General features: G+C 44.3%; 1 protein-coding gene and 1 pseudogene across 1 annotated transcript in view; both read right to left on the reverse strand.

Annotated features, from left to right (window-relative positions):
* Window positions 1-425: 425 nt before the first annotated feature.
* LOC138807106 (U6 spliceosomal RNA) lies at window positions 426-526 on the reverse strand (annotated as a pseudogene).
* A 1,452-nt stretch (window positions 527-1,978) lies between these two features.
* The window catches only part of Amfr (autocrine motility factor receptor), a 33,921-nt gene continuing 10,437 nt past the window's right edge, over window positions 1,979-25,462 (reverse strand). Inside the window, exons 5-14 of the mRNA XM_069992332.1 lie at window positions 22,249-22,289; window positions 21,954-22,086; window positions 18,930-19,063; window positions 18,119-18,229; window positions 11,489-11,679; window positions 9,449-9,552; window positions 7,811-7,945; window positions 6,280-6,363; window positions 4,293-4,477; window positions 1,979-3,387 (exon numbers count right to left, since the gene is read on the reverse strand). Of these exons, the coding sequence (XP_069848433.1) occupies window positions 3,240-3,387; window positions 4,293-4,477; window positions 6,280-6,363; window positions 7,811-7,945; window positions 9,449-9,552; window positions 11,489-11,679; window positions 18,119-18,229; window positions 18,930-19,063; window positions 21,954-22,086; window positions 22,249-22,289 (1,266 nt within the window). The 3' untranslated portion in view covers window positions 1,979-3,239. The remainder of the gene's footprint in view (window positions 3,388-4,292; window positions 4,478-6,279; window positions 6,364-7,810; window positions 7,946-9,448; window positions 9,553-11,488; window positions 11,680-18,118; window positions 18,230-18,929; window positions 19,064-21,953; window positions 22,087-22,248; window positions 22,290-25,462) is intronic.

Below are 25,462 nucleotides of genomic sequence, written 5' to 3' on the forward strand. Positions count from 1 at the left end.
TTAGGACATCAGCCAGGAAGACCTCCCACAGCTTTGCCTTCCTGCAGGCCAAATGCAAAGAAGGAACCAGGTGGCCCAGACTGGGGCACAGGCTCTGAGCTCTCTCCAGGGTGTTGGCTACCACTGCTCCCCTAATCTACCTTGTTTTGCTATAAGCAAAACTGCACCGACTTTATTAGATGGGGGGACCTGCGGGGGGGGGTGTCTTGTGAACATTTTGGCCCCAGTTGGTCTTATAATATGTGATCCTATTGCTTGCCTCCTGAGTAGCTAGGATTACAGACATGAGCCACCCACACAGCTCCTTTCCCAACTTCCAAACGAGTTCTGTAGGTAAAATAAACACAAGTGTCTTTGCCTTATTTTTCTTCTTCCCTGCCCCTATGTTGGGCACGGAATCCAGGACATACATGCTAGGCAACACTGCAGATATGGAATGCTGCACAAATTTGCGTGTCATCATCGTGCAGGGGCCATGCTAATCTTCTCTGTATCATTCCAATTTTAGGATACATGCTAGGCAAGTTCTCTACCACTGAATTCACATCAGCACTGCGTTATCTTTTTGGAGGAAGGTTAGGAAACATCTTTTGGAAAGCATACAAAGAAAAGATAAAGTAGGACAAGAAGTGTGTGGGCAGAGCCTACATTATTATTATTTTTTAATGCCATACAAGTGGCTCTTAACATGCAGCCATTAATCCAATAGCAAGCAGGTATACCAAGAGCTTTCCAGGGCAGACAGATCAGGAGCAACTCTATGACATGGCACACCTGCTGCAAGGCCATGGATTGCATCAACACATGTGCTGCTCCCCTCGTTTGCACCTTCTCTCCCAGTCACAGCACCCGTGGGGAGGCAGACCCAGGAAGCCCTCTGAGCACCCAGGATTCACACCACCAGTGAAAGCTGCCACATAAACATCTTTTTTTGTTTTTTGGCCGGTCATGGGGCTTTTACTCTGGGCCTGGGCACTGTCCCTGAGCTCTTTAGCTCAAGGCTAGCACTCTACACTTGAGCCACAGCACCACTTCTAGCTTTTTCTGCTTATGTGGTGCTGAGGAATCAAACCCAGGGCCTCATGCATGCAAGGCAAGCATGCTACCACTCAGCCACCTTCCCAGCCCATAAGCATCATTTCTTTGGTGCATAAAGCCTCAAGATTTGAAGGGGGAGGTGAAGAACAAGGTCAGTGAAAGAGCCCACCCCAGCCTTGGGTTCTGTCTGCTCCCAGAAGTCCAATGTTGTAGGGCTGGGCACAAGGCAAGGCTGCGTAACCCTGCAGCCAGCTGGGTCAGTGAAGGAAGTATGAAGAAGGTCCCGATGTCACTGCCCTGTCCTTAGCACTTCCCCCAAGAAGCAGTGGGAAAAGAAAAAGAAAAGCCATTTGAGAGTGCAAGGCCTGGGGCTCAAGTCCCCAGCACTGGCAGTTGGGGGGAGGGTGAGGGAGGGAGAATAGTTTTTGTAATGCTCAGAATCCTTAGCTGCACAGGTGGAACCTTAGGAATAAAACCTGGAAACTCCTGGGACATTTTAAGCCATTTAAGTAAGAAACCTGTGCCTGATCACTACTGTAATCAGTGTTTCTCTTGGCATATCGGACACGGAAGAACACGTACAATTAATGTTAACCTTGTAATTGTGTGCAGATGCAAAGTACAATGTAACTCATGAAAGTGAGATGAGCATCTTCCCTACTTACCTGGATGCATACGGGTAGACACAAGGCACTGTCTTCGTGTGAAACAAGAAATAAGACTCCCTAGCTCAGAAGGTTGAAAAACTATCAAACCCAAATGGCAGACAAGCTGAATTTCAATGTCAGCATCTCTGCAAGATGCTGCCTCTGCTCCAGCTGCACACAACACGCTACAAGAGTTTGCTTTTTATTATTGTTGTCTTACAATAAAAACAAACAAAAGCTCTCAGCAAAACAAAACCAACTTCCAAAAAAAAAAAATCACAGAAACTTACTAATGGCATTTCAAGGTAAGGCTTTTGAAAGATTTATTGAAATAAATTATCTCTGCCTACATATTTACCTATCATCCTTTTTCTCAATTGTCAACATCCTAAAATCTTCCAGTTATTTAAAATACATTTTGCTTTGCCAATCATTTTAGGTAATACTGGATTCTTCCCAAAAAGACTACCATAAAACTTGCTTTCAAACATTAAAAAAAAATCCAATGGGACATAAAACTGACTGTGTGACCTCGGACTGTGGCTCAAACCCTTGAAGTTAACTGGGAAGAACTGGAGAGATGGGATCTAGTCTGCTCACTGCATGTGGTTCCACACCTTGTTTCTCTATGTCTAATTAAACCTGCAGGAAAAAGCTCCAGGGCAGACCAAGGAACCTTGTTTCCCCAACAGCGCCCTCCGAAACGTACTCTGCCCTCTCACAAGGCCCACACCTTCTCCAAGGACCAAACCCACAGGCTTTGGCGCTGCCTCTTTTAGTTTACCAATGAATTAAAACCACAACCAAAGTTTGCTGCTTAACCTCTTCTCATATTCACAGGGGGCGGGAAGAAAGCCGGGAGGAGAGGAGGAGACCCCTGGGGGAGCATGTGCAATGCTGGAGCACCAGCGTGAACTGAAGCAAACCCAGCTGCAGGTGGGGCTCGGTTAGTCCAATGTCAGGATGGAAAACGATCTCACTCTGAAGTCCCCGCTCCTTCAGCGCCAGGTAGCAAACCAGAAATTCTTTATAGAAGATGCCCTGCTGACTCTGAGGTTCAGGAACCTGCAGGGCTGGCCTCTGGAACATTCTGATGCTTGCTCACAAAGGAGAGCATTCGGCTGCCGATGGTGTCCTGGGGGGAGGCGGTGGGATCCGTGCCCCTCGTCACTGCTGTCGGGCACACACACACTTCCTGAGATGCCAAGGTGCCAGCATCAGCCGTGAGTTAGGACAAGGCAGTAATGGAAGGTGCTGCTGAGCGCGGTGGTCGCCCACTTGCCCTCCCCTGTGCCCCGCCCCCATGAGGTCCAGTCAAGGGCAGAAGAGGTCACGCCTAGAGTTAAAATGTGCAGTGTTTCTAAGGGAAGAGAAACGTCACATAGAAAGTATTACAAAGGAGGATTACTTGTCAGCTGTCCAAACACTATTAAGACCACATGCTTTATACAGCGGCAATGCAGTCGAGCCCGAGTCTAGGGCAGGCGGAACCCGGGCCAGCCTCTTCTGGTCTGGCCCTGGGCTCGGGAGGAGGCAGCTGAGAAGGGAGGGACGCTAGGAGGTCTGCTGCTTCTGAAGTCTCCGTTCAGCAGCGGCAGCCAGCATCCTCCGGCGCAGGGTCACAGGGTCGGAGGACGTGCCCTCTGAAGGGAGGAGGCTCTCAGAGGCTAAGTCATCTTCAGAGGTCTTGTTCAAGAATCGCCTACAAAAAAAAAAAAAAGCCCCATGGGAGAGGTGGGAAGGTGGAGGGAACTACGTGTCCTTTCCAGGAGCCTCCAACAAGCTGGGATCAGGACCAGCCCGTGGGAAACGGCTGTGGCCTCTCCATGTCCTGTGGGCTGGGTGGGCCTCGGCAGTGGAGAGCTTACCCAGCAAGCCAGAGGCCTAGGTTCATCCTAGCACTGCAAAAATGGAAACAAATGGAAGTAAAGGGTACTGCTCTGGGCAGATGCACCCACGTGCCATGGACAGGCCCATCACCGGCTATTCGGCCCCCTCTCCTGTGTCTATCCCCTCCACAGTCACAGCCCAGCCCCTCAGCTGCAGTGTGTGTAGAACACAAACCTCTCGATGAGCAGGTCACTGGCCCTGTCCTCTAGAACTGAAATGAGAAGTGTCAGTCCAACCAGAGAAATGCTTCAGGCTCAGGCTGCACGGACGGTGGCACTCGGGTGGGCAGTCTGGGCTCATGCTGTTGGCCTTAAGGGCAGGTGGTCAAAGGGGGAAGACTGGAAAGCCAGACCCAGGCTAGTAGTCGCCTCTCTAAGCCTCAGACTCTTAACAGAAACAACTGTCACATGGGCATGTCAGGGATCCTTCTCTGAGTTAAGAGAATGAAGAATTCACACACTGGCACATAAGTGCCACCTGTGCAAGTGTGTCTGCAGTGGGCTCAGGAGACAAGCCACCAGCAGCCACTGGAAGCGCCAGCCACCAGAGGTTAGCAGCCACTGGAAGGTACGAGCTGCACTGACAGCCGGATTCTCTGGTATTTCAAGACAGGTTTGAAATTGTTGTGTTTAAAAAGATGTGGGCCCATTGTGAAAGCATCCAGCGGCCACTGCTTCTGACCTGGAGTCCAGCCCGGGGGCTGGAGAATCAACTTACTTCCGCGCTTGCTGCAGCAGGTCGTCCTTACGCTGCACTAACATGCGCTGTCTCTCATCGGCAGATTTGGAGAAACGGCTGCCCCGAGCCTCAAAGTCCTCCACCTCATTGGGCTCCACTTCCACCTCGCTGAAGTCCAAGGTCTCCTCCAGACGAGGGCTGAGGTCCAGTGGCACACGTTCGGTCTGGATGGAGGGTGGCAGTTATGAGTACAGACGCATACCTAAGCAGAATCCCCTCTGCAAGCTCCTTCTGGAACATGAGGGCTGCTGCCAGCCAGAAGGCCAAAGCGAGGTGCCTCAAATATCTGTACCATGGACACCTGACTCAGGGGGGCAGGCCTGCTGAGAATGGCTTATGTGTCCCTAAGATCATGACGCTCAGTATTAGTGCAGTAAATAAATGACTGCTAGTACAGAACCCTAAGCACTTCAAGCTATACTCTAGTAATACACAACAAAGTAGTCAGCCAATTTGCATCTGGGAGATTTCTGTTCAATTCTAATTGTTCAAGATTTTAAATATGTCTAAGCACATCTACTGCACCAATTTTATACCCTCACTTTGAAAACAGAGGCACCCAGGCTGAAAGGGCAAATGAGAAAAATCTTTTTTAAAAAATGCAGATATAATGGATTGTGTTTCTTGTGTTAAAATGAGACATATTCTTGATCTGGGCTGAAACTCCAAAGGCCATGATGACGCCCAGGTACCCCAAATCCCTAAGCAGATACCCAGTCATCTGTGCTACTTGTGCTCCCTGACACAGACCCAGCAGGCAGTGGCAGCTCACCGCCAGCCCACCACGAAGCAGGGAGGCCGCGTCATTTAAGAGTTCTTGGGAATGGATGCTGTGCTGTCACCTCCCTCACTTCCTGCTCTCCCTGCCTTCAGCCAAGCCCAAGAGAGGACTATGAGAGTCATGAGGGGAGCCTGGCTCACACTTGCCACAGCTTAGGAACACACAGACTGATGATTACATATCTAAGACATCTAGAAGAAACTCTGTAGAAGATAAGCAACAGTGCAGGGAGAGGCTGTGCTGGAGCAAGTGCCACGCCCAATGGCTGCAGCCCTGTGTGTGTCCTGGGGCTTTGAGAGCGTCCTGTAAGGACAACTTGGAGGCACTGAAGACTGACAGCCCCAAAGGACCGCTTGGAGGATGAATATGTCGCCAGAAAGGCAAGGCTGCTCATCAAGAGCCAGCCCAAGTCTAAGTGGTTTTTATGGTTTCCTGTTTTCAGGGAAAACCACAGAGGTGCCAACCGTGCCCTCACTTGTCAATGGAAGTCACAGCTTCCAGAAGAGCACAGCCCGTGGAGAGGAGGAAGGCAGCATGGCCATTGACTGGAGCCTCACACATAGGAAGCCCTAACCACAAAAGCGCAAGGGTAGGGATGTTTGACTTTTACGTTCTTACTGTCCTAAGGAAGCACAGTGGAAGTGTGGCCATCGGTGAAGCACATCGGCACTATAGCTGAGGGCCAAGAGCCTGGAGCCCAGCTGTGGGGCTCAAGGGAGGGAGGCAGCCACTTCGTGGCCACAAGGCACAGCAGCTACTTCTCCAAAAGGGATACCTACTTTCCCATCCCACCCAGATCAGGAGGTCTGGTATTTTGCAAAGTACACAGGAAGGAGCTGGAAATTCTAAGGTAGACGAATGAGCAATGGTGACTTGGTGGCCTCCGCCCCCTAGGGAGCCCCCAGTCCACCCCATCCCAGTCTGGCTGGGTCCAGCCCCTTGATGCCCAGGACAGCTTCCTTCTGCCCTTCATGTGTTCTCCCTCAAGCTCCATGGAACTGGACTGGCCCAGCAGCAGTGCCTAGAGCAGGTTGAAGACTAGGATGGAAATAGATCCGCCACTGGCTTAGTTCAATCTGGCAGAGAGGCAGACAGAAGCACCTGGCCCTCTTTCCTACGTTTGCCCGTACTACCAGAACCATGCTGCCCCTCAGCTGTCCACACCCCTTACTGTGCTGCTCTCACCTGTGCAGAGGCTTCTCCCTCTTCCTGGTCAGTGCTGGGCCTTTCCACTGTGCTGTTCAGTGCAGGTCTAATGCTATCTGACCGCTGAAAGAGAAACAGCAAGGTCACTCAAAACGAGGTAACACACACGGGAAAAACCTGAGGCACACAAGGAGCTATAGCCCCAACATAGCCTGCAACTTACAGCACCACAGCACCAAAGAAACGAAAAGAGTGGAACAATTAAAAGCAAGACAAAGAAGCCTGAGGCGTAAATTAGAGTTTCAGATTTGAGACTCAGCAACTGGCTCCACCTTCAATTCTTCTTTCAAGAATATAAAGTTAACCAGGTGCTGGTGGCTCATGCCTGTAATCCTAGCTACTCAGGAGGCTGAGATCTGAGGATCACGGTTCAAATCTAGCCCAGACAGGAAAGGCCATGAGATTTTTATCTCCAATTAACCACCAGAAAACCAGAAGAGTTACTGTGGCTCAAAGTGGTAGAGCACTAGCCTTGAGCAAAAGAGTTCAGGGACAGAGCCCAGACCCTGAGTTCATGCCTCATGACCACCACCACTAACAAAAAATAGGAAGTGCATAACAAAACTAATGACAGCAGGCAACCAACACTGGGTGAAGCTGACAGCCTGGGCAACACCATCACATTAGCTTTCCTAACACCCCCTACAACGCAGAGTGTGCTATTCTCACTTTAGCCTGTGAAGACCTACAGGCCAGTTTCCATGGGATTCCCCGTGGTCTCTCTCTGGCTACATGAAGTAAGTTTGCCAGACAGCAGTCAGGTCCAACAGTGACACCTGGGGACCCATAGCTAACACCTCAGCCCATCCGACATCACAGGCTACAATCTCAGCCTCTCCAGACTCAACCCTAGAAAGTTTATTGGTAGATTTCGGAATATTTTTGCATACTGAAAATGAATATTTTTTGGCATACTATTCCCTGGTCAAATATAAAGGCTTGTCAGAAAGCTTGTCTAGTTAACATTTCTTGCAGCCAGATGACTAGGCTGTTTTCTTTAAAAAAAAAAAAAAAAAAAAGCAAAGTCTAGAGAAATATGAACTGTAGCTAACCGACTCGACAGCCCCTAGGGAGGGACAGGTGCTAATACCTGCAGGCCTGGAGCTCCACCACCACAGACCTGAGCCTTACTCGCCTTTCCTCCTAGCTTGATGAAATCATTTCACGACAGTCTTGCTCATTCATGTACTCATTTTATCCATGGCTGCTTTTGCTGGGTTAAATAGTCCCAGGGCCTAAAATAATCATGATCTGCCCTGTACATGAAAAGCTGTCAATCCCTTCCTAGCAGGAGCCAAGACATCACCCACTAGACTGGCGAGGGCAGGCTGGTTTGATGTGCATATCTGTGTCTGTACCGGTGGGTCTCTTTCTCATTATTGGGGCAAAATGAAGGTCTTTACAGAACCTCTTCATTGTATCATACATAAATTACATTCAGTTATGAAAGTAACCAAAAAGTGAATCTTTGTGAAAACAGAGTCTGTCACAATGCCAGCCCTGGTTTTACCTGTGTGGGAAAAGGTACTTGAATCCGTCCTTCTAAGATGTTGTCTGTTGTTATTTCGACAGAGCGTGTAAGCTGGAGGTCCTGCAGCACGAGGTGGTACGGAACCTGGGGGAACATCTCCTGAATCTGATGAGCCTAGAGGGAGGCACACAAACCTCAGCAAGGGCTGACATACTCACGGCTGAGCATCAGGGCAGGATCTAGGCACTGAGCATGAGGCCACGCTTTGAAAGCTCAGGCCTCTCCTGCTCTGCAGATCACACTGCAGTCTCTTCAACTGCTTTTCCAGAGTAACAAACAGATAGCTGGGGACAGCAATACATCTCAAACAAAGAGCCATAGGGGCCCTGACAGGCTCACATAAATGACAGCTGGGAGTGGTGAGACCACAGGGAAGAAAGCTGTATGGGTGGGAAGTGGAGGAATGCTGCCTAGCATGTGGAAGGCCTGTCTGTATTCCATCCTCAGCTCTGCTCCAAACAAACAAATAAAACAGTGGTTACCGGGGGCTGAGGGTTCAGTGAGGACATTAGTCCAAGAGGCACACCATGATCTGGAGGGAGGAAGAAAGGATTTGTTCTGATTTGGGTTTTTTTTCTTTTTCTTTTTCTTCCAAGCTCAGGTCCACCAAGAAAACAATGCCAAAATCCAACACTACACATAATGGTTTTGAACCACAGAAAATAGAAGAAAGTCTTGGAAAAAAGCCAGAGGAAAAAGTCTAAGCAAAGATAGTAACTGCATCTACCTTCTAGTAAAAGAAAAAAAGAATCAAGTAAAATAGTTAAAAAATTGAGAGGAGGGCTGGGAAGGTGGCTCAGTGGTAGAGCGCTTGCCTTGCATGCCTGAGGCCCTGGGTTCGATTCCTCAGCACCACATAAGCAAAAAGAAAAAAGCCAGAAGTGGTGCTGTGGCTCAAGTGGTAGAGCGTTAGCCTTGAGCTGAAGAGCTGAGGGACAGCACCCAGGCCCAGAGTTCAGGCCCCATGACTGGACCCAAAAAAAAAAAAAAAAAAAATTGAGAGGAGGCTGAGAATGTGGCTTAGTGGTAGAGTGCTTGCCTAGCATGCATGAAGCCCTGAGTTTGATTCCTCAGTACCACATAAACAGAAAAGGCCAGAAGTGGCACTGTGGCTCACATAGTAGAATGCTATCCTTGAGCAAAAAAAAAACTCAGGGACAGTGCTCAGGCCCCGAGTTCAAGCCCCAGGACTGGCAAAAAAAAAAAAAAAAAGACTATCATTCATTCTTGTCAGTTATTCTGCAGAGATACCTTGGCCAAAATCAAGTTGTTTCATTGTAGGCTGAGATCACAATCATGTTCATTAAAGATTAGATTATCTACTACAGAAATAAAACAAAAGGCAACTTCCAAACTAGTTTCCAATTTAAAAACACAAGGACTTGGAGGTGTGTTCAGAGGTAGAGAATGTGCTATGCATGAACAAGGCCTGGATTCAATCCCCTGTACCACAATAATTTAATTAAACATTCATGAATTTAAGAGATACTGCGAAATTTTTTTTTAAATCCCTGGAAAATATGACCAACAAGGTCATATAACTGCACACGTTTCAGAGGTTTTCTTCCTTGCTAATTACTAACCAGTTCTCTTGTTCAGGTGGTTGACAGTCCTTACCATGGCGTTAAGCTGGGAGTTGCTTGCCTGTGTGATGCCAAGAATGTTTGTAGTGTGCATCACTTCCACTGAAAAGCTCGGCAGCCAGCTTGCAATCCGGGACCCTTAAAACAAAGGACAGTTCAGCAAGCACAAGTGTTGGAGTATGGGGCCCCTGCCTCTCACCCCATGTTATCTAGTCAGTTTGTATAATCTCTAGAACACCACCTGAAATTCACTCAGGGATTATTTCATGTCTAGCTTTTTGTGTCAAATGTTTCGCACAGAATAGTTAATTTAGTTCTCATCTTCTAGTTTTATTCTTTGTCAGAGATATGGCACTCGTCCTCAGCTTGGGGTCTCTGGACCCCAAGGCACTTACAAGTTAGGTAATGCTGACAAGATCATATTTAATGATGGCAGCCAGGATATGAAACCAGCCACACTGGGTTCTAGAATACTTACCACCTGCCTCTCCTGCTTCCTGGTAGCCCTTGATCCACTCAATCCCCAATCCATTCTGAACCCAGAATCTACGGCTGCTGCAGCAGATAAGCCCTGCCCTTCTCTTTGAGATGGACACAAATCTCTACCCACTGGGAGACGTGGTTTGCACAACTGCTTTCATGAAGTATTTCCTCCTTGATAGGCTGACTAAAAGACTGACCATGGTTTTTGGATTCCAAATTCTTTTCAACATAGGGTTGTGGAGTAATGACACCACAAAGGCTGCTGTTTCTGTTATCTCCCCAAGGAAAGGGCAGACCAAGATATAAAGCCACCATGTACAGCCCGCAAAATTCAGTATCAAGCTGCACACGTAGGGGTGCTGTTTTATTCCTTTACAAAGAATCACTGATGCAAAAGGAATTATCACCAAATAAAATGTATGTATTTAAAAACATATGCTTATTTCCTGTAATATACTAGGGATTTGATCTATTTGCCTACATTTTCCTTGGAGATAATTCATAAATAATGGCTGACACAGCCAGGATCCATCTCCAAAATCTGTTAGTCAGATTTCAGAAGTTGGACTTCACAGAGGGCTTAATTTTTAACAATAGCACACGAGGGCTTTAAGTTTGTCCAGCACCTAGGCCCAGACAGCCAAACCCCTCATCTACTCTACTCCTCTCAGAGGCTTGCCTCTGCTCCCTGTCCCTTTCAGTACTCCACCAACACACCACTACTCCAACCACTGCACCCTTGGAAACTCAAATCCAAGATCTGAACAGTACTGCTATAGCGAAATGCAGAGGTGGCTACTTTGCAGTAAGCTAGGAAGAGGAATTCACAGAAAGTCATAGTACAGGAATTGAAGGAACTCAACAACAGCTCAATATATGTGTGTCAAGGAAAGATGACTGGTCCCTAGGAAGGTGTCCATGGCCTTAGCAGTGCACACTGGGTCACAACTCTTCAGCACTGCCAGGAAGAAGCACATTCACATCTTATGGACCAACCAGCACTGCCCCAGCTCTGGTTCTGCCTCTGGAGCTCCTGAAAAGCTACTCAATGATCTTTCACTATTGCTTAAATGATTACTACTACAATCAGTTTGCAGCTCAGGATTACTATGAAACTGATTCATACTGACACAGAATCTAACAGAACTCCTAGGAAGGAACAACCTTTCAGCTCTGTCTATCCATCCAACTTGCACAACTTCAATTCAATTGAAATATAAACTGAGAGGGATGGCACACACATATACTCCCAGCCCAAGGAGGCAGAGGCAGGAGGACTATGAGTTCAAGGCTAGCCCTGGCTGCCTAGTTGAGACCTCGTTTCAAAAATAACAAATAGCTGGGTGCCGTTGGCTCATACCTGCAAAAAGCAGAGGTATGGCCTCAAGCAGTAGAGCACTAACCTTGAGCAAAAAAGCTCAGGGACCATGCCCTGAGTTCAAGCCTCAGAACCAGCACAAGAAAGAAAAAAATAAACAAATAATTGAAATGTAATATTAAGTTTATCTATACAGGCAATTTATAATAAAAACAGCCATGTCTCATGTGAGAGAAGGCTGTGGGTGTGGTATTGGAAGGTGAAATCACTCACCATCGAAGTGGAAGAAGTGATTGTGCTGGTTTAAGCGAGGTCTGCCTTCCGCAGCTGCCACAGGAACCAAATTCTCATCCAGGTTCTCTCCTTGGTTGTCTTCCCTGGCACGGTTGTTGTCCGCAATATTAAGAGACATTCTGCATGTTGGACAGGAGGTGTCTTGTTCTAGCCAAGACCGAAGACAGGAGCTACCAAGAAAAAGTCCAAAGTACACAATGTGAACATCCTCTATTGACCCTCAGCATAATGTGGGGGAATTTACCGAAAGTATTCTAATATATCCAATGTGTTCTGACTCGATTCACCGTTGAGAAACTGTGGATATGACCTCTTTCCCCTATTATCACCCTAGCATACTTAGCACATCCTGTTGTGAACAGTTTATCATACACAGCCATCTAAAAAGCTACCACATGGCTAACTGCCATTCTTTCCAACTCTGGTTTGCTATTTCAAAATCCATACGGTTGAATGCCGGGCGCTGGTGGCTCACGCCTGTAATCCTAGCTACTCAGGAGGCTGAGATCTGAGGATCGCGGTTCAAAGCCAGCCCGGGCAGGAGAGACAGTGAGACTCCTATCTCCAATAAACCACCAGAAAACCGGAAGTGGCACTGTAGCTCAAGTGGTAGAGCGCTCGCCTTGAGCTGAAGAGCTGAGGGACAGTGCCCAGGCCCAGAGTTCAAGCCCCACGACCGACAAAAAAAAAAAAAAAAAATCCATACGGTTGAATCATCCAACATCGCTGGCCTCTTCGACCCTGGAGTTCTCTATCAATGATCTTCTCTTTCATTGCTTTAGCTACTCACCAATGTGATCATAACCTTGGCCTTGTTTTCAAAATCATGACTTCAGAAACTTCTCTGAGATGAGACCACCCACCTACTTTTCATCGAGCATGACAGCCTCATGGGTCACTCTCTAGTGAGGTGAACCATTTCCATATATCCACTACTCTACTTGTTCTACCCTCTGCTCCCTGCTGTCCTTGTTCAAGAGGACAGAATGCCCTAGCTATACTAGATGCTCAAGAGTCCCTGCAGTATCCACTAAGGGGAAGTGTGCTACAACATGAAGTAGAACGTACAAAGATCTGACCTCCCCTAACTGGCAAATCCTTCAACCTCTCTGGACCAGTCCTTTCAGCGAGGAAAGCAAGGAATAAGTAGGTTGCATGAAGTTTAAGGTTCCCTCCTTAGAGAATCATATGAAAATTTGTTGTCTTCTCCTAAGAACTCAGAAGGAACTAAATAAAAATGTCGTGTGTCTTTTTCTTAATATCAGTAACTAAGGGACTGCCTGGCAGAGTGGCTCAAGTGGTAGAGTGTGAGGCCAGTGCTGCCGAAACGAACAAGACTGTGCCTGCCCGCACAGAGACACAGGAGACCTTGAACCACACGAGGACCTGCAGAGACAACTCCCTCATAACAAGAACGATGCTCTAATAAGAACTGTTTTCCTCTTTCTAAGCATGATGTTCAATGCATTAAATAGCCACTGGACTCAGAAATCTCATAAAAAATACTTTCTAGAGCAACAAATTACGTAGTTAATAGCTATTGCCCATTAGAACCTCGGCATTTCTCTTTGTTTGCCCTAGATTATTATCACACTATCCTCTCCGCACTGGATTATCAAAACTGTAAAGTGAAGTACTGTTAGGATGTCCTAACAACAGATTGTCACTCAATGAAAGGCAGAAAAATGGTTTAAAATTAAGCTTACTTTAGTACAACCATTGGCTAAAAGAAATTGTTCAGAAAATTCCTTAAGACAAATTAAAACAAAAGTATAACATTCTAAAACTTCCCACAAGAGAGAAAGCTCAGAGGCAAATTCATTTCTGAAAAAAAAAAAAGTGCTTTAAAAAGTCTCAAATCAACAACCTAACTTTATACCTACAGAGTAAAATCAACTTGGTAAGAGGCAGCCAGAAGGACTGGTAAGGGCTAGGAGGAGAGGAAGATAGGGATTCGCTGTCTAATGGGTACAGAGACTCGATTTGGAAAGATGAGGAAGTTCTGGAGATAGGTGGTGATGAGGTTCTGATCAACAATGTAAATAGCACTGGACTGTAACTATTACATTATGCATATTTTACTATAAAAATTACATTTCAAAATGACCACTGGAAAAAACAAACCATCACAATAATAAAAATGGTCACAATGAGATCCCACTCACACCATTACGACTGCTACAGTAAGAAAACTAAGCAGTGAGAATGTGAAGATGAAAAGACAGGTATCACTGCTGTAGTAAACAGCGTGGCAGCTCCTCAAGAAGGTAAACATTGGAGCTGAGAGGGGCTGGGAAGGTGGCTCAGTGGTAGAGCGCTTGCCTTGCATGCATGAGGCCCTGGGTTCAATTCCTCAGCACCATATAAGCAGAAAGAAAAAAGCCGGAAGTGGCGCTGTGGTTCAAGTGGTAGAGCGCTAGCCTTGAGCTGAAGAGCTGAGGGACAGTGCCCAGGCCCAGAGTTCAGGCCACACAACGGGACCCCCCCCCCCCAGAAAAAAAATTGGAGCTGAGGTTGTAGTTCAGTGGCAGAGCATCTGCCAAGCACTGAGAGAAGATAAAGAAGTTCAGCACAGAGAGATGGTGTGATCTAGGAACTCTACTTCCAGGCATAAACAGATAACAATTAAAAGCAGGTGCTCAGACACTTGTTTTCAAATTTCATAGCAGCAAATGGCCAAAAGGTGGAGAAATACTAAAAGTCCATCAACAGCAATTGCTATTATAAAATTATCTACATTTAGCCATAAGAAGGAATGAAGTATAGCTATCTGTTACAACTTGGTAACCTCATTGTGAAAGAAGTCAAGTTACAAAAGGTCATACATATATTGTGTGACTCCTTTTATATGAATTACCCATAGGCAAATCCACAGACAGAAAGCAAACAAGTAGTTGCCAGGGGTGGGGAGGGAAGGAACAGGGAGCGAGGTACTATTCTAAAGTAATGAGAAGTTTTGAAACTAGAGACAAGTATAGTTGCACAATATTGTTATACCCCAAATTCCACTGAATTATACACCTTAAGATGGCTAAGTATATATTATTTGAATTTTGTCACAGTAAAAATAAAACCCTTGCTGGGTGCATGGTATGCACCTTAGTCCAGATATTCAGAGAGGCTGAGGCACGAGATGGCCTGAGTTCAGACCAGCCTGGGAAAAACAGTGAAACCTGGTTTATAAGAAAATTTAAAAAATAATAAAAAATTTTAAACTAAAATTAAGCTAGTCATATAGGTGAACATATTTTTCCTGGGCTAAAACATACTCTTATTCTTCCTAACTAGCTTCCAACCTCCTTTGGAACTAACTGAACCCAGTGTCAACAAAAGCATCACTAGATGGTAAGTGTACATACAGCAAAGGGAGAGCACGGTGCCCCCTTTAGTCCTCTCAGCTCTGAGCTCTGGCCATTTCTCTCCACCTGCACTTCCAGCACTGCAGATCCAGCTACTCTCAATATGCCCCTGACCATGCAAGCTGCAAGTCTTTTCTGCCAACCACTACTTAAAAGCTTTCAATGACACCCCCATCATACCTGTCATTTCCATCTTATCCCTAGTACCCAACACCTGTCTATCAAATGTACATCTGAAACACGGAAGGAAGGAAGGAAGGAAGGAAGGAGGGAGGGAGGGAGGGAGGGAGAGAAGGAGGGAGGGAGGGAGGGAGGAAGGAAGGAAGGAAGGAAGGAAGGAAGGAAGGAAGGAAGGAAGGAAGGAAGGAAAGGGAAAGGAACAGAAGTAAACAAGAGCGTAAAACAGGTTCTAAAGAAGGGCAGGCAGTAGCTGGAAGGAGGGCTAAGGAAGAGGGAGAATGAGTATGAACATGGTCAATGTAGTTGATCTGAATGTATTCTAAAACAATGACTGTAATCCTAGCTACTCAGGAGGTTGATATCTAGATCTCAGGCAGGAAAGTCCAGCCCAGTCAGGAAACTCTCCAAGACTCCATCTTTAATTAACCAGCAAAAAGCTAGGCTAGAGGTATGGCTCAAGTATTACAATGCCAGACAAGCAATGAAGTCAAATGAATGTGAGCCCTGAGTTTAAACTCTGATACTAGAAAAAAAAAAAAAAAAAAAGGAGCCAGGCACTGGTGGCTTATACCTGTAATCCTAGCTACTCAGGAGGCTGAGATCTGAGAATCATGGTTCAAAGCCAGTCCAGGCAGAAGAGTGAATGAAACTCTTATCTCCAATTAAACTAGAAATAGAGCTGTAGCTCAAAATGGTAGAGCATTAGTATTGAGCAAAATAGCACACAGGCCCTAAGTTTAAGCCTAATGACAGACAGACAAACAGAAAGAAAGGGGGAGGGCGGGGGAGAAAAGAAAATTGAATCCTGTTGAAATTGTTTTAAGAAGGGGGAGCTAGGGGCTGGGAAGTTGGCTCAGTGGTAGAGCGCTTGCCTTGCATGCCTGAGGCCCTGGGTTCGATTCCTCAGCACCACATAAGCAAAAAGAAAAAAGCCGGAAGTGGCGCTGTGGCTCAAGTGGTAGAGCACTGGCCTTGAGCTGAAGAGCTGAGGGACAGTGCTCAGGCCCAGAGTTCAGGCCCCACAACCGGACCAAAAAAAAAAAAAAAAAAGAAGGGGGAGCTGAATGGGAAAGTAAAGGAGGGAGTGAGGTTGATGGGACCCAATTACACTGCTGGTGGAATGTACACTTATACAACCACTTTGGAAAGCGGTCTGGAGGGTCCTTAGAAAGCTAACTATTGACCTCCCTTATGACCCAGTCATACCACTCCTAGGCATCTATCCTGAACAACAGGAACCAATATACAAGGACACGTGCACCTCCATGTTTATTGCAGCACTGTTCACAATAGCCAGGATATGGAAACAACCCAGCTGTCCCACCACAGATGAATGGATCCAAAAATTGTGGTATCTATACAAAATGGAATATTATGCAGCCATTAGAAAGGACAAAATAATGGCATTTGCAGGGAAATGGATGGAGCTAGAAGAAATCATGTTGAGTGAAGTAAGTCAAGAGCAAAGAGACAAACAGCACATGGTCCCCCTGATAAGTGGATGTTAAATCCAAAATGTTAGGTGATACCACAAAATTAGCAAGATTTAAAAAACAAAGGACTGGGCTGGGAAGTTGGCTCAGCGGTAGAGCGCTTGCCTTGCATGCATGAGGCCCTGGGTTCGATTCCTCAGCACCACATAAGCAAAAATAAAAAAGCTGGAAGTGGTGCTGTGGCTCAAGTGGTAGAGTGCTAGCCTTGAGCTGAAGAGCTGAGGGACAGCGTCCAGGCCCAGAGTTCAGGCCCCACGACTGGACCCCTCCCCCAAAAATAAATAAAAAACAAAGGACTTCCACTCATCTGGTCAAATCACTACTAAATAATCTCATGCTGCTGATCACATATATGGTATATGTGTGCACACCAGAGGGAAACCAGGAAGACGACACAGAACTAGAGGGAATCAGGGAAAAACATACAACAGTGGGACCCATCAGCTGCACTGGACATTGATCAAAATGAACTAAGCAACTCAATGGCAGTGATGGGAGGGAGGGAACAAGTGGGAAAGAGGGAACAGCTGATGCTATGCAAAACAAAAGAAATGTACATACCACCCATGTGGAAGAAATAATTATTGCAAAGCTCATAGAACTCATAAATGTTATAGACCACGATAGACAATTTGCCCCATGCAAGTTAGAATGTGTTTGTGACTTTAACTAATAAGCATCACTATCCCACAATACTATGAAATTTGGGAAATTATGTAATCACTTAATCACAATAAAGAATTTGAAAAGAAAAAAAAGACACAATGAACACCGCCCTGCCCCAGGGTATAACTAATTTATGTATGCTAAGAAAAAATGGGGGGAAAGTCTGTGGCATTTGTCAAGTGGGTTATTCCAGCTCCAAAACCTTTCTAATATTATAAAAGAGAACAAAAACTACCTTAGATATCTAATAGGAAAACAAAGGTTGAAGATGTAAAAAATCAAAGGATCTCTCAATACATAAAACTGATTCAAAGGGTTAAAAGATAATCTCTAGCCCCATCAATAGCAAAACATCCAACACAGAATGATTTAGTCTAAACAGAGCCCCTCTAAGCTCTTCAAACCCAAAGGTTCAGAAAAGAGCCAAGTTTCCAATCCTTACTACAAGCACTATTCTAAACTCATTCATGACCCTGGTCTGATGCCATCTCAGCCCACATCTCTGTGGTGTGTTTTATGCTGCATTGGGGCATGTGAAAAATCCAAAAATATGTATTCTCTCCTTAATTAGGTAACAGGTTGTTTGAAATCAAGATGTCCCCCTGAACCTTTTATTTCTTAAAATTTCCATCATATTTGTTACATTTCAGTCTTCAAAAGAGGAAAAACTGTGAAGACAACAAACCCAGAAATTAAGATGGCAAATGTGGGTTCCCACCATCCTGTGGAACTAGGGACAAGGATATGGATAAAGAAAGAGATGCAAAGGCTAGAAGCCAGCCCAACCAGTACAAGCAGACTGAGCTATTATTTCTGCTCCTCTGTTGGGCTCAGGCTCAAGCCTAGAAATAAAAGACCTCCACACCCCAGGCTGAATCTTAGCCCCACATGGCCCTTCTCGGAGCTCCTACTTGTGAAAAAGATGGCCACAGGGCAGCTTCCTTGCAGCCTGCATGGAGTCCCAGCAAATTGCACAGTCGTCGTTATTGACCGCTAGCTCCTCTGGAGTTGCAACCGCAAACCTGTAAAACACAAAACAGGCCCAGCAGCGATCCCTGTCATTCATGCACATGGACATATACTACTTTATATGCATCGCTGTTACAATGGACCAATTACAAAGCAATCTTGGTCAGGAAAAAACAATTTTTGTTTCTTCCTCAGAGCCCTTAAAGAGCAAGTGAGAAACTCATACACAAAATCTGTCATAATATTGGTTCCTGTTAGAGATGACTGCAAGGAACATTTCTCCTCTAAACCCCAGTGATCCACTTCACTTTACCCCCTAGAAATACAAAAGATGTCCATTAATCTTGCACCCTCAGACTCAGGTTGGCAAGTAAGCATCTTCAGTGAGTGTGAGCACATACAGAAACATACAAGTCTGAAGAAATTGAGGGCAGAAGCCCAGAGAAGCTTCCAGTAATATTGATAATGATAGGATGACACAACAATAAGATCTTAATATCTTGTGGATTCCTCCCCACAGTGCCAGAAGGTTCTCGTTATTTCAGAGAAGGAGCTAGGGTGTTAATGTGTTAAACTGCTACACATCACACAGCAACAGAGTGGGAACACGCCAAGGCAGTGTGACTCTGGAGTCTCTTCACATCACCACCCAGTTAACAGGTTACAAAGTCACCTTCTTACACAGGTTAGGGATTGTCATTATTGAAGAACTAAATGAGTACATTTGAGCAACTTCTATTTGTACTCCCTTACCTGGCTTCCATGTTTCCCACCACACGCAAATAGTTCTTGTGCCGACGGATTCGACGCTGTACTTCATGGAACAGATAACGCAGCTGCATAAAGATGACCAGGCTGGCCATGGATAACCAGATGTTGCCAAATAACTTGGAAAGGAAAAAAGATAACATCTACAGTAAAAATGAAGTGAATCTGCTAGTGTCATCTTTTCAGCAAAAGAAGCCTTTGTTTGGTAGAAGTGGAATGAACGACCTTTCAGAAACCACTTGCATACTTCAAACTAAATGGCCCATTAAAGACTAATTTTCCTGAGCAAACAAAAATGTAAAGCCAAACAATTACACACACACACACACACACACACACACACACACACACACACACACACACACACACACACAAAAATATATATAAATATATTTTATTTTTTTAAAAAATTACTGGTGGCACACACCAGTGATCAACAGAGGATGAGGCAAGAAGATCACGATTTCAAGACCAGCCTGGGTTACACCTGGGGCTGGAGGTGGTGCTCAGCTAGTAGAGTGCCAGGGAGTGAAAGTGTCAGGAACAAAGTTCAAATCCTAGTCTTGGACTCCTCCTCCCCACCCCCGCCAGCCCCCGTCCCTGCCAAAAAAAAGCAAGTATGAAAATGAACAAGATAGCCGGGCACCGGTGGCTCATGTCTGTAATCCTAGCTACTCAGGAGGCTGAGATCTGAGGATCACAGTTCAAAGCCAGCCCGAGCAGGAAAGTCTGAGACTCTTATCTCCAATAAACCATTGGAAACCAGAAGTGGCACTGTGGCTCGAGCAGTAGAACGCTAGCCTTGAGCTGAAGAACTGAGGGACAGCGCCCAAGCCCAGAGTTCAAGCCCCATGACCGACAAAAAAAAAAAAAAGAAAGAAAATGAGCAAGACGCCCATCCGAAGAATTAAGTTGCAATTTCCTATAAAGTAATTTATAGTCACAAGCTATGATTATTAATGTTATCGTTGGGCACTGGTGGCTCACTTCTGCAATCCTAGCTATTCAAAAGGCTAAGATTTGAGGATTATGGTTCAAAGCCAGCCCTGGCAAGAAAATCCTGAGATTCTCAGCTCCAATTAACTACCAAAAAGGCAGAAATGGTACTATGACTCAAAGTAGTATAGCCTTGGGACAGTGCCGGGGCCATGAGTTCAAGCTCCAGAACTGACACCAAAATAAATATTTGTGTTATATTTCTACATATGACTTTTGAATGTCAATTACCTAGGAAAATAATATTTATTGAGTGAAAAAAGTATAACTACCTTAAGGAAACTAATATGCAACTTTTAAAAATTATGTAGTTATGCTGAGCACCAGTGGCTCATACCTGTACTATCAGCCTCAGGAGACTGAGATCAGAGGATCATGGTTCAAAGCCAGCCCGGGCAGGAAAGTCCAGTATCAGAACCATTTAAAAAGACAGGGTCACCAGCTGCCAGTGGCTTACGCCTGTAATCCTAGCTACTCAGGAGGCTGAGATCTGAGGACCACAGTTCAAAGCCAGTCCAGGCAGGAAAGTCCGTGAGACTCTTATCTCCAATAAACCACTAAAAAACTGGAAGTGGCACTGTGGCTCAAGCAGTAGAGTGCTCGCCTTGCGCTGAAGAGCTGAAGAATAGCGCCCAGGCCCAGAGTTCAAGCCCCATGACCAACAACAACAACAAAAAAAGACAGGGTCTCACTTCCTGCCTGGCTGTGCTCATGGGTGCAATCTGCCTGCTAGGCTTCTTCTAGATAGAATAACAGGCACATGACATCTTGCCTAGCTCTCTCTTCATTTGAGAAGGGGTCTCGTGAGTTTTTTCTGCCAGGATGGTCTTGAACCTCAATCCTCTCAAACTCAGTCTCCCAAGCATCTAGGATTGCAGTGAAGAGCCACTGGCACTAGGCTACATGTGACTCTATCTATAAGTGTCTTCCCCTATGTTTAAACATCAATGTCTCTGATGCATTTTGAACTGGTTTTTGTTCAGGCAAAGAGATCTGGGTCTACTTGCAGTCATCTCTATGTGGATATCCAGGCTTCCCAAAGAGGCTGTCTTTTCTCCAAGATATGCTTTGGTCTTCTATTCTACTAGGGTACATGTCTGGGTTTTTTTTGTTTTTGTTTTGTTTTGTTTTGGTTGTGGGGCTTGAATTCTGGGCCTGGGTGCTGTCCCTGTGCTCTTCAGCTCAAGGCTAGCACTCTACCGCTTGAGCCACCACTCCACTTCCAGTTTTCTAGTGGTTTATTGGAGATAAGGGTCTCACGAACTTTCCTGCTCAGGCTGGCTTTGAACTGTGATCCTCAGATCTCAGCCTCCTGAGTAGCTAGGATTATCGGTGTGAGCCACCAGTGTCCGGCTTACATGTCTGTTTTTGTGCCAGTACCATGTTGGTTTTTGTTCCCGTGACTCTGCAGTATTATTTAAAATCAGTTATGATGATACCTCCAGCACTGCTCTTTTTGCTCAGAATTGCCTTGGCTATTGTAACACAATACTTAAAAGTGTTACTTCAATTTCCTTATAGTGTAAAAAAAAAAGTATTCATCCACTATGTTGATTCTCCTCACCAATGAAGCATATTTACACTAAAATTTCTTACACACTAAGGGAAAGTAGTAAGAATTAAGCATAAGGACTAATTTCAAAGATGGAAATTTATGAATCTATGAAGCAGCAAACACTTCAGGAATTCCATTTATCCTACAAAGTAATTGCTAAATATGAGAAGCCACAGTAACTACAGGGAGAGGTACTCCCCCCAATTTCATGCTAAAAGAATGAACTACTGACTTAGCAGAGTTCACTGAGTCTCATAGGACAGCAGTCACCTCCAGAGCTAGAACCCAGCACAAGTGGTCCCAAGACAGTGCTCTATGCCCACTGAGAAAAAGAGGAATGAGGCCTGATCACATTTTAGGTTGTTCATCTGCATCTACTCCACTATCATTTCATTTTTCAATTGTTCTGACATGAAACACCTTAGCCCTCTGTCAGAGCTCTTTCTGAGAGCACTTACCAACATGTGAATGTGGTGCATGAGATCCAGGGACAAGAGAGTGAGCTCCATAACAAAATCGGTATAATAGACATAGGTCCCCTTTCCTTCCCAGGTCCCTTCATGGTTGAGGTCCCAGAGGTGAATTACATATCTGCAATACAGAGGGAGAAAAAGAGAAAAGCAGCTTAATCCATCATGACTGAATTTAAACTTCCTATAGTTTAGTCATCATTTTATATTTTATACCTGTTGTATCTTAGTATCAACTGAATAAAGCCAATCTCAATCACCTCTTTCTAAAGTTTCTACTCACCTTAAAATCACGTGAGCTGTCCTGACTGTCACGAGAAGAGACTGTAAAACACAAACATTTCTCAGTTCAATTAAAAAACTAACTGTTCAAATTTACCAACCATTTATTTTCTCTATTTGAATTTCTCATAGAATATTTCATAATTTAGGAACCTTTTATTGAGCTTTTCATAGTTAATAGGTGACAACCAATTCCACCTGTCCAACTGTTAGGGAGGGCTTCAACAATCTTGCAGTTCACCTGAGTAGTTTAACAATAAATTCTACTGATATAACACTGCATCACCATAACTTAAAAGGTGTCTGACTACATAGTGACACTTTAACTCAAAGTATAATTTAGGTATTACTGTCCTAAACCAGAGTCCCTGATCTGGCTACTCTGTACAGAAAGATTGGAGGAAATAAAAAACAAAACATGGCTCTCATGGTACTCTTTAGTACAGAAGTTAATGTACAGGGGCTGGGAAGGTGGCTCAGCGGTAGAGTGCTTGCCTCACATGCATGAGGCCCTGGGTTTGATTCCTCGGCACCACATAAGCAGAAAAAGCCCGAAGTGCTGCTGTGGCTCAAGTGGCTCAGCCTTGAGCTGAAGAGCTGAGGGACAGCACCCAATGCCCAGAGTTCAGGCCCCACAACCGACCCCCCCCCAAAAAAAATTAATGTACAGAAAAATTTCCCCTTAATTTGTAAAAATAGAACTGCTTTTATGTTTGAGATTTAACAATTATTTATATAGAGAATATTTTACATGAGAAAAATACCAGAATATATATATATATATATATATACACACACACACACACACACACACACAGAGAATATATATATAAAATACAGAATATATGCAGCATGATAATTTTTTTGTTATTATGAAGGTGATGTAAAAGGGATTACAGTAACATGAAAGTCAGGTAATGAGTACATTTTGTTTTAGACAATGTCAATCCTTTTCTCACTCTCTCCCAGTTTTTCTCTCCCATTCCCACCCACAAGTTGTGTAGTTTATTTTCAACACAGTGTCTAGTGTCTGCTGCGTTTGTTCACCCTTTGTCTCTCCATTTGTGTGCCTCCCCCTTACCTTCCCAAAGACACACAAACAAATAAGACAAAAAGAAAACAAAAATAACAACAAAGAAAAAACCTTTGTTTCCATTCCCTGGAATTCATTTCAATATGTATTATTTTATATGACCAGAGGCACATAGGCCTTGTACCTTTGTGCTCCTCCCCTAAGAGTCTCACTGTGTGTGAATGCCTACAGTCTATACAATGCATGATAAATAATTCTAAATGAACAAATATGACCTGAAATAAAAGTAACACTATAGTCTGAACAAATAGACCTAATTTAAATCTGCTTGATTTTTAGGTATATCTTTTTCAAAGTTCAGCCTAATATTAACTGAAAATTTGATTTTAAAAAAGTGCAAGTATCATAAAATATATGTGAAGCAAACTAAATAATGTAAATCTTAAATATAAGTAATATATACCTTTCACATTCAGAAAATAGTCAATTAGAATTGGATATGTTTTTATTAAATAGTTATATGTTCCCTTTTAAATTCTACTAACACTATACTGTACTATGAAATGAACACTACTAAACAAAAATAAATTTAAACCCTGATCTACCAACCCCAAATAGCAGTTTACATTTTTGTTATTTAAACTTGTTTTGATACTAGCTAATTAGCTTCAGTATATGTGATATAGTAGTTCCTCTTAAGCACCAGAGATATGCTCCAAGGCTCTCAATGGATACATAAAATTATAGCTACTGCCCAACACATGCCATATAAGTACTACAGTTAACCTGCCTTCCACGTTCCATGCCTGGTGTCTCCTTTATCACCATTCTTGTATGGTGGGATCACTATCAAGTTTAAGAAGGGTTATTAGAACACAAGCACTGGGATACCACAGTATGTCATCTGACAGATAATGGGTGAGGAACACCTTAAACATGGAGACACTGGGCAGAGATAATTCTAGGTCCAAATGACAAGGCACAAGATTTCATCATTCTACTCAGAATGGTTCAGAGCTAAGTGTGCAAGTTAAGTGGCAGAGTATTGCAGCCTGGGTTCAATCCCAGGACCAAAGCAAAAAAAAAAAACAAAAACCTTAAGAACTGTTTATTTCAAGAATTTTTCCACTTAATACTTTTAACCATCAGCTGGCTGCAGATAAGTGAAACTGTAGAAAGGGGAAGCTACTGCATCTCACGTTTTTAAATAATAACATTTATGGGTAAGGTAATCTGTGACCTGAGGAAAATGCAAATATAAAGTGAATATAAAGACATTCTCAAATGAGCATTTTCTGGAAGATTTAAAAGATTTTTGTACTGATCCTGAGGCTCTGAACTAAGTGCCTAGGCACTGTCGTTGAACCAGTGTTCAAGGCTAGCACTCTTATCACTTGAGGCACACCTCCACTTCTGGCTTTTTGGTGGAGAGAAGTGTCTTATGGACTTTTCTGCCCAGCTGGCTTCAAACCATGATACTCAGATCGCAGCCTCCTGAGAAAAAGTACATTTTTTAAAAAAAAGTTATAAATCAGAGAGGGTTGAGGTGCAACTCATGGCAAAGTATTTGCCTCACATGCTACTCTCTGGGTTTCATCCCTGGCTCTAAAAAATCCTTCAAAATAATATAACTGGCATATTAATTATTATATAACATTTTATTTTATACTCTAGCTTAAAAACAAAATTAGCTATTTTACAGGTAATCACTAGCAAGATACTACTTTTCTTGTATACTCTTCCTACTTGGCAGGCAGGCACACAGAGGGCTCAGCTGGTGACATTCCACACTCTGGAACCTCACACAATGCACTTTAGATACTTCAGGTTCTGCCACCCCCACCCCCATAAGTAGAAATAATAAAATTATCAATATGTGTGGAATATTTAGAACAATCTGGCAAATAGTAACTATAACTACTACATAATTTGGAAGGAAAATTCTTTTTATTATGCTATAACAAGAATTAGTAGCAGTTTCCAACACACACACACACACACACACACACACACACACACACACACACACACACACACACACACACACACACACACACACACACACACACACACACACACACACACACACACACACACACACACACACACACACACACACACAGCAACTAATACCCATCCATCAGTTTATGGTGAAATAATCTGTCAGGAACCCTTTAGCTGA

This window comes from Dipodomys merriami, unplaced genomic scaffold (assembly GCF_024711535.1).
Source record: "Dipodomys merriami isolate MVZ:Mamm:240054 unplaced genomic scaffold, mDipMer1.0.p SCAF_41, whole genome shotgun sequence".
NCBI lineage: Eukaryota > Metazoa > Chordata > Mammalia > Rodentia > Heteromyidae > Dipodomys > Dipodomys merriami.